The sequence below is a fragment of the Rutilus rutilus genome (assembly GCF_951802725.1).
Source record: "Rutilus rutilus genome assembly, chromosome: 1".
In the NCBI taxonomy this organism is placed as follows: Eukaryota; Metazoa; Chordata; class Actinopteri; order Cypriniformes; family Leuciscidae; genus Rutilus; species Rutilus rutilus.
This window is the reverse complement of record NC_140209.1, coordinates 3767296-3777341: the sequence shown is the minus strand read 5'-3', so window position 1 is coordinate 3777341 and position 10046 is coordinate 3767296. Positions and strand designations below refer to the sequence as shown.

The 10046-nt window shown below is 37.2% G+C and overlaps 1 protein-coding gene across 1 annotated transcript in view; it reads right to left on the bottom strand.

Annotated features, from left to right (window-relative positions):
• Window positions 1-496: 496 nt before the first annotated feature.
• Window positions 497-10046, bottom strand: part of LOC311299311 (uncharacterized protein) — a gene marked incomplete at its 5' end in the record, with an annotated part of 29718 nt that continues 20168 nt past the window's right edge. Inside the window, 3 exons of the mRNA XM_084422823.1 lie at window positions 497-871; window positions 1209-1268; window positions 1486-1605. Coding sequence (XP_084278949.1) covers window positions 816-871; window positions 1209-1268; window positions 1486-1605 — 236 coding nt within the window. The 3' untranslated portion in view covers window positions 497-815. The remainder of the gene's footprint in view (window positions 872-1208; window positions 1269-1485; window positions 1606-10046) is intronic.

The following is a 10046-nucleotide window of genomic DNA, read 5'->3' as shown; positions in this document are numbered from 1 at the left end:
GACCAACTATCTACATTTCTCACACAGAACATCCTCCTGGACAACAACCAGTCTGGCTTCAGAAGCGCCACTAAACTGAGACGGCCCTGCTCTCGGTTATTGAAGCTCTGAGACTGGCAAGAGGAGCCTCCGAATCCTCAGTTCTCCTCTTGCTGGATCTGTCTGCTGCTTACAGTTAACCACCAAGAAGAGCATCTCAGGAACAGTGCTTCAAGTCTGACCTCTCAGTGGGTCCTTCAGGGTGTCGTGAGGTGTTTAAGACCCAATATCTAGCTCTCGGTTACTGAAGCGGCTTCTCAACTACAACTCGCTTCAGTGGACTTACAGATACATTACCAGCTCATGAAGGGGAATTAACATATTCCTAACAAACATCTCAGGAAAGGAGACTTATTAAACACAACTGCAGAGGTTTATTAAGACAATTATAGCAATCATTCAAAATGAAAAAAGATGCTAAAAACAGGAATGAACAGACGAGATCCAAGAATCCTCAAATCAGCTCCATCACACAGAACAGAGAGAGATTATACAGTCTGAGTCTGTCCATTACTGTATTAATATTATATTTAAAGCAGTTTACATATGAAGCGCAAGAGAATGACTTTCAACACTGTAGGCAAATATATCCATAAAACCATATAAATGAAAATAAATTTTGTCTTTTTTTTTATATAAACATGATTATGTCACTATAAGTGCTCAGAGTTTTTTCTCTGTTTTCTGAGAAGAAGAAAATAAAACAATGAACAATCCTCTGTAAGTTTTTGCTATTGTAAATATTGCTGCAGATTGGCTCTAAACTCATCAGTATTTTATTCTAATATTGTCGGCATCTCTATTTCCTCTGGGTGCTTCGAGTCCTTCCTCCCTGCAAAATAAAAGCATTGACTGACCTCTCGTATGTGTTTTTATCATGATTGCAGATTGTTCCAGATCAGATGAGTGTGAATCATCAGATTGTGTGCGGCTCAAAACTCACCAGCTCTTCTTGCACAGATGATCTGAAGAAGAATCACAGTAGGAGCAGCAAACACTGCCATCTCAACAATAATCACAATCACTGCAGGAAACATGAGAGGAAGAAGAGAAACTGTACATGACTGAAGTCAAGGGTATTCAACTATCAACAGTTATTGATGAAGCATTTACAGACTGACTGATAGTTTAATGTTATAAAGCTGTCAGTATAAATGAACGTGTCGTACCTCTGTATAATGATCCAGCAGTCACACTGACTTCAGTTTCTGATGCTGTATCAGCTGGATCTGTGGATCACGTCTGTTAGTTCAGTTCAACACATAATGCCACATATACACAACATCATCATCACATAATACTGGAGCTTCACATCACAGAAATGATGAATATGTGCACGAGTCTGTCATCTATTATCTTCTTACTTCACTCTCAAGCTGTCAGGAGGAGAATGGCTATCGCCATTGACCCAAAATAAATTTATACAGTGATCATGTGATCATGAACCTTGTGTAGGAGCTGCTGCTGTAGTTCGGCTTGATGTCTTCTCAGAGTTTGAGCTTCTGACTGGAGTCAGTGTTGGTGAAGCGACTGGATCTGCAGAAGATGAATGTTCAGACGCATCATCTGTAGGACATTAACATCATATGTTCATATCGATCATGACCTGCAGTTTGTGTTCATCATCACAGTTTACAGTGGCAGTAGTTGAGAAGAGACTGTACTGTATTACTGTATAACTGTATTACTGTGTTACTGTATAATCTATTCCTGGTTTATATGAGAGTGAAACACAGTTGAGCTTCTGCAAATAAACCTTCAGCTTGAATGAAGTGCATAAGCCTTATAATTCCTAAAACCGACCTCCTACATGCAGGGCAGGACTTAGGGTGGTGGGGGCCCCTGGGCTTGAGTCACTTTCGGGCCCTACCTTCTATACATTACTTTAAATAGAACAAAATGATACATACACAAGCTTTGTATTAGAGCTACACAATTCTGGATAAACTGAGAATAAAAATAGAGATCACGATTCTGAACAAACAACTAAACAAAATAACATAATTTATGTTAATTACTGAAGTCTATTAAAAATGTTTAATTAATCTGAATTATATAAAAAAAAAAAAAAAAAACTTGGGTTTGAATGAATGATTCAATTCCTCAATCAAATGCACTTGTTTCAATAGATGAATCAGCATTTTTGAACGAATCTCCTGAATGAACGATTCAATGACAAATGTTTTTTAAAAGTCATTTGTCGTCATCTGGTGGCATAACAATATAATCGATCCAAACGTTATTTGAAGTGCAAAGCTATTCAAAAGGTGACTGGTACCATAGACAGTGTTACATGTTAAAAAACGTAATAATTTATTTATATGACCACCGATTGAAGCTTGAAAAAGTTATTTTCCAATAAATAAATAATGATTAAAAAAGTTCAAAGTGATCATAAGTTTATTGCAATGCAGAAATGTCTTGGTCAGAATGAGAATAAAACACTTATTTACCTGGAAAACATATGTTTTGATCGTGGCATTTCTTTGAGATTTAGAATCCAGAATTCCTATAGGCTAATTATTGTTTCTTTTATGAATTTAATAAAGAACTCTGTCTCGTATTCTGTCCAAACGATCCATGTAGGCTACTTTTGTGTCCATTCGTTTTTCCTTTTTTAACCCGTAATTGAAAAACGAAAAATGAACGGTTGTTGTCTTTTTAAAACGCAAAGTTGAACACCAACATTTTAATTTGAACTGGCTACACCAACTGCTGCGCAAAAAAGTAAATATCGACGAATTTTCAGATTTTTGTTTATGACTTTTTGCCCCTTTATAAAACATTTAAAATATCCACAAATTAATATGGAAAACATGTCGATTTTACTGGTTTTCAAAGGCCAAATTAGAACCTGGAATTTATGTTTTTCCCGCAGTGCTGAATGAGAAGAGCCATAATATTATTAATAAACTATTGCTTTGGCTAAAATCACATCTCCATCTCCGCTAAGCAGATGCGCTTTTAGAGAGAAATGCACATTTCATACGGATTAATCAGAAGGTATTAGCTTTCGATTCGAATTTGTTCGTTTTAAAGTGGACATTTCAAGCTTTAGCCTACATAGGCTATATTTTGTTTCAGTTGTCGTGCTCCAGTTTACGGAGATCATGAAAGTGCGTCTGATTGTTTTCTTTTATTTTACAAAACGTTTTCTTGTTATTGTGAGTTTACACAAATAAAAGTAGTTGGGAATAATGTATTATTATTTTCTGTATGACCAGAAATGATAGAGTATTTTAAGTTGTTTCCACTGTTGATAGGAAAATGCAAGTGTTCGCGGCCGCGCCTCCGTGCCATGCAGTGCACGCTCCACACATTTAGCTTTGTTCCTTTCTTGCATAAAAGCGTCTTCTAAATATAGCCTATTAAATGTTATAATTTAATAATATAAAATTATTATTATTTGCGTAGCTATGGACCTCAAACACACGGCGTCTTCTAACTGTGGTGACTGTAAATGCGCAAAAACTGTTTCCATTGCAGTTTTGCGAAATATTCCTTTTTCGAATTGCCTGAAAAACCACCTCATGTGAGCGTAAAACCTCAAGATGACTGACATTTAATTTAGCTAATTAAATTACATTTTTTTCATTGCAGGGCAGCCGGGCCAGGTAACAATGCTAGACCAATCAACAAACTTTAAATGAAAAATTAAATGACTGACATATTATTGAAAAAATCAAACGTAAACGGGCGGGGCCCCCTATTGGGCGGGGCCCATGGGCTTGAGCCCAGTCAAGCCCAATGGTAAGTCCGGCCTTGCCTACATGGGTCATACTAGGCTTTAACCCCCTGGGGTCGGTGGTATCGCCGGTGATACCAGCTCACTTTTTTTCTTATCAGTACAAAAGAGAGTCTAAATAGTCTGTTGATTTTGATTTTACATGTAAGTGTTACACAATAATCAAAACGCTTAAATGTCTTCTTTAATTTGTGTACACTCATAATAAAAACAAAATGTTGTGTTTTTCGTAAAATAAAGAAAATAAACATGATGCGCGTTCTGCCGTCTCTCTCAATGTGATACTCATTCTGAAACGCGACAGAAAATGACCTGTAACTCAGCGAATGTTTGTCACACAGACTTGAAACGCATGTCTATACAACGCTTGGAGTATCTATTTTTAAAGTATGTAAATTATATAAAAAACAAATATTCTCTGTTTAAGTAATCTGTATGAAAGCAGCGGCATGTACAGTTTCTCAAACGTGTCCTAATTAACTTTAATGTGACCACACCCACGCGCGCACGAGCGATTGACATGCAAATGATCCACGCGGAGAAACGCAGACCTGTACCCTCGTCATCACCTCAAAACAAAGAATCAGAGACTTCGGTAACTTACTCCTCTGCTTTTCATCGAGTTTGGAAGACTGTGTTTGTGCTGTGCTGTTTCACTTGGATTTGCCTCAGAAGAATTAGAAGAACGCGATTTGAAGATGAGAAGATTTTTAAGGTAAGACATTACATGTTAAACTGGTCGTGCCAGATTAAAATGTATGTTATGAAATGAGATTGAAGTAAAAACATGAACTAAGCCTAATATTGTACATGTATATGTATCTATAAATAGACAACATGTTGAAATGTGAACTAGACTGGTAGGCAATACATGTCCGACACAAGGATGTTTTTATATTCTATAATAAAACACAGCATGATAAAAGTAGGCTAGTATGAGAGTATACTATGGTGAATATTATAATGTTTAGAACCGTGTTTACGGTTAAATACTGTGTTTATGGATACCTGCTGAAACATAGATGTATAACAATAATTAGTTTAATAGTTTTGAGCGGCTTGATCGCTTCAGTAAATGTTCTCTGCACGCGTTTGAAAAGCAAAATGCGCCAAACAATCAGCATCATTTTTTTTTACTCCAAATGTTTATTTTCGTTATGACATTATGAAATGAGATTGAAGTAACATATGATTATCAATATATGTTTCTCTAGTGCAGTGAAGTGTTGAAGTGTTCCTTTTTAACGATTTATAGGCTATTGTTATTATTATTTTATGCAGCACAGTACATAGCTTATGCCTACAAGGCACAACAAACCTGGTGTTCATTTTATATTTATATATATATATATATATATATATATGGTAGGGATGCACCGAATATTCGGCCACCGAAAATTTTCGGCCGAAAATGGCCCAAAAGTGCATTTTCGGTTTTCGGCCGAAAGACTTTTATCACCGAAACAATACGGCCGAAATGTTGTGATGACGCAAACAGCAGACACCGCGACCTGCACGTGCTTGTCTGAAGCAACATTACATATCTGCGGTGTGGACGTATTTAAATATATCTAAGAGTGACCCACGGACAGCGATTTTCAAAACACAGACATCCCAAGTCTTCCGGAAGTTCCGGGAGTCTCCCGCGTATTGATACCGGCTCCCTAATGCCCGCAAATTAGTTTAAATCTCCCGGAATCGCGAGCGAGCATGAGCGCGCATACGTAGCGCGCGCGGCAGAGAGAGGGAGCAAGAGACCTTTGCGTGTGTGTGCAGAGCAGCCGTCATTTCTCAGAGGTTTACCTGAGCTGTTTATGGTTTTTGCGACTCACGTCCATGAGCATATAACTGCATATATTATTTTGGGCTATGGCAGTATTGACCTAAATGCACTTTGTTTTTATGAGAGAACATTTCATTTTTAAACCTTTCTCCAGGCCAGTAGGCTTTTACATTATTATTTAATGTACACATGAGTGGGGTCAAGTTAAACATTTAATTTTAAACTTTGCAAATGCTAAATAAATATTTGCATAAAATTTTAATGGATTTATTCTTTGAAACTTTAATATTAATTTATGCAATTGCAATGCCTTGATTTTAGTAAACTTAGTACACAGTCATAGCCATAAATGCAATGGTACTAACAATAATTGGCATAATTTCTTTCGGTGTTTCGGTTTTCGGCCTTGGTTTCCTCTTTTTCGGTTTTCGGTTTCGGCCAAGAATTTTCATTTCGGTGCATCCCTAATATATGGGTGTGTGTGTTCTGTACATTTTAAAAAGCAAATTTAACCTGAAAATTCTAAAATGTATTCCCCAAATCGTGCAGCTCTAGTTTCTCTTGTATGTTCACAGCGGGGTTTTTTTTTTTTTTTTTTTTAGGGATCAGATGCTCCTCTGAGGAGTCCTGCTGACTTCAACATTCACATGAGTCTCTGTACATCAGCATGGTAAAGTGAAAAATCAAACACCTTGGAAATGAAAGGTATGTACTATGTTTCAGGAATGGCACAAAGGTGTGTGACTGGTTAAGTCTCTGTCTTTAGTTCAGTGTGTTAAATAATGTGCTTTTTTGTCATTTGTTGTGTATCATTGGATTATGTTGTGTTGTAAATAAATCCAAACAATCAAAAAGCCATTCTTTTCTAAATCTCCTCATTCTTTGTGCAAGGTTGCTCAGAATGACAGGGCCTGATAGCTCCTAAAATAGGGCCATTAGGGAGTGTCTTTGTCTTTCTCAGGTGTGAAAAGCTTACATATTAATGATGTGATATATAAAATATATATAAAAATATAAAGCTTAAAGCTTTCTCACACAAAACACGTCTTACAAATCTAAAATCAATATATTGTCTTATCTGAATGAGCAGTCAGGGTGATTTTCACATAGTTTTGGAGCAAATATTCTAGGCTACGTGATACGATTTTCAAAAGTCTTGTGAAGAAATAATCAGTATGGGTTTCATTACCTTATTTCAGTGACAATTTTTTTTTTGTATTTTCACAAACCACGCATAAATGTCATTATCTCAAAACTACAAACTTTTACACACATGCTGTTGATATATTATTGTAGCAGAGTTTGTGCTGAATACAGTGTAATCAGACTTTAGCCATGAAAATGTCACAAGTAACAGAAATAACCACAAATGTCAGAGCATGTCAGAACACCTCCAGGGAGGGTTAATATTCCAGATTAGTAATATTATATCAAATAAAAAAGGCAGTTGACTAAAATCTTCCATATCACAAAAGTGAAAGCAAAATGGCCAGGATCCATGCATGGCATGACCCTCCCCGATAATTTATTGATTAGCCTACCGGTACTTCTGTACTAGTTTGCGCTTGGCAAAGATGTTCGCCATTGTTGTTTTTTTTAAACCATAAACTCTTGCTTTCTCGTCTTACTAGGGCTGTAACGATAGACCAAACCTAGTAACCAAAGGTTCGTATCACGATTTTTTATTTTAGATTTGAAAAAAATCATGTTTTCGGTGCTGATGCGGTGTGACGCGTTCAACATGTCGGTGGCGCTGCCAACAAAGCATCTAAAAGCTGTCACAAAGAACCGGCAAAAGTAATGATTATGAATATGTCAAATATAGCAAGGAGACATTTTAATTGTTTATTAATAAACAAGTGTTTTCTGTGTCGACTGCAAAGATTAAGTTGACGATGCGTCGCGATCTTCTAACCGGAACGCGCCAGAGAGAAATGCACATTTCATAAGCAGAAGCAGTCTGTTTTCCTTCGTTTTGAATTGTTCTGTTTAAAAGTAGACATTTCAAGCTTTCTATATATTTCTCAGGTCTGTGAGGCAAGTAGCATTACGCTGAGTTTCGGTTCATTTATGAGACAAGAGTCCAGTTCACTCGCCCGCGCCTCCGAGTCATGATTATCTATTTTCTATAGGCTATATTTACTTCTTATTTATTAAATCCAGATGAACCATTGATTAAAATTAAGATACAAATAATAAAAAAACGAAATTCACTTCTATTTTTATAAAAACGAAATTTATTTTTATAAAATAAAAATAATATTGTATGTTCTGTGGAGGCCGATCTTTATTCATCCGGTGGGTATATATCTTTTGGTTTGCACAGTGTAATTTATAGCCTAGAATTACTAAAAAATATTTTGCCACCTAAAAGTTAAAGATTTGTTGTGTCACGTCACATGTGTATTTCCCTCATATTAAATATAAAATGCATGTGTAGACTGATATTTTTCTAATGTCTTGACTCCTTTCAGACGTTTCAAAATATTGGTATTAAATGCATTTTCTGAGAATTTATATTTCAAGTTTTGACTGCAAATGTCACGTCCATAACACTGGAATCGCCCAATTTTAACGAATTTACTAGTTTAACTAGTTTTTGTGGTGTAGGTCTATGTATTTTATTATGTTAACTTAAATTGCTTTAAATTCAGGGATGCAAACACATGTATGGTCAAAAAAGAGAGAGGTTATCGAAGCCCTCGCCCCGCGGCATATATCCAGATACTTACATAATTGTGATGAATTTAATCCTTTGCAAGTTATCATTTTGCAGTGTAAGATTACCGTTAACACCTTTAAATATTACATAAATGTATTAGCCTATGTATTTTTATTAAACTTAGTGAGTATATAAATCAGCATCAAAGAGTAATTCTTGAAAAAATCTGCACAGTAATTTGATAAAATCTAAACATGTTAATAAAAACAAATTACTATTAGTAGGCCTAGGCCTACTCTTATAAAATTCAATCAGGCAATCATACATTTCACAATTTTATATTTATATATGAATGTCAAGAATTCAGAAGTGTAGGCTATATATAAATAATATACAATTAAATTATTGTGCAGGCTAGGTATAAAAAATATATGCTTTTAAAAATCTTTCAGTGCGCAAAACCATGATAATATGAAACGCTTCAAAACAGAGCGCACAAAGCGCGTATGTGCATCGCGGGTGCAGAATGATGTGCTCAAAGCAACATGGAGTCACAGTGTGCAGAGCTGCACAGCAACACAAGTGCGCATTTAAAAGTTCACTGCACAAAGCGAAGAATGTCGAGCGTACGTTATATCTGTCCAACAGTTTATTGATCATTTGTTTCTTCACAGTTTTAAATTACAGTTATTGTGCGTTTGATGCCGATTTATAGTCCTGGCACACGAGTCGTTTAACAACAGCAACAAACGTAAAATACAAATACACAAAATAAAGTTATTTTATGCAAATCCAAATTGGAGAGAGTTTTACCGTGCATCCTGCTGTAACCGGACGAGGCGCGCGCGCTGTTTGAATGTAGAATGACAGCGCAGAGGGAAAACGAGTTTCCGTAAACTTTAATTTAATGATGTAAATAGACTTTTGTCCCTCACATTAAGCTATGGAATGGCTTCAGATGACTTTGTGAAATTATAATCAGACCCTCTCTGACCCAAGTCACCCAAACTGACGTGAAAAAAGCGTGAGGCGCCAAAAAGCGCACTGTTTGCATCCCTTGGCTTTGCCGGGTAAACATTTCTTTGGCATTCTTTTCTGACATGATGCACTTTTTCTAAGCGCGAACTGAAGTGCGCGCGCACTGTCAAACAGCGCCAAACTGGATTTTTGTTGGGTCAGACCCATCTGATATCGAAGGGGGGCTGATAACGCGAGATCAAGATGGTGGATCAGATGCTGATCCAAGATGGCGGCGCGAGTACATCGCGAGGCTCGCGGTCTCTCCAGATTCTGTAATTTAGCAGTATTTTTCTTGCTCATTTCGGGTCTGTTCGTCCAGAACAGTTGTGCCTTAACATCGTACACCCAAGGTGAGCTTTTGGATATTGGTTTGCGAATTTCCGACAGTTTTATGGACAACCTTCGACTCCTTCCTGAGATCGCCAGATCACCCGAGGCTATGCACTCTGCCCGGCCGGGCGGAAGTGCTCGCAGGCGCCGGCGAGATCGTAAACAAAGGCGGGGGAAGCGCGGAGGACTAAGAGCTAAGCTAAAGCTAACACCACACCGGCTCTCTTTACCCAGCATTTTCCTTGCCAATGTACGGTCGCTGTTGAACAAAATGGAGGAGATTCGATTCGACTCAACATCACATACAGCAAGAGACTTTTGAACTGTAATGTTCTAATTTTCACGGAAACATGGTTAAACAGCGGAATACCGGACAACGCTATTGAGCTAGCGGGACGCCATACATTCCGGGCGGATAGAACATTACATGGCTCCGGTAAGACCAGAGGTGGTGGATTGTGCATTTA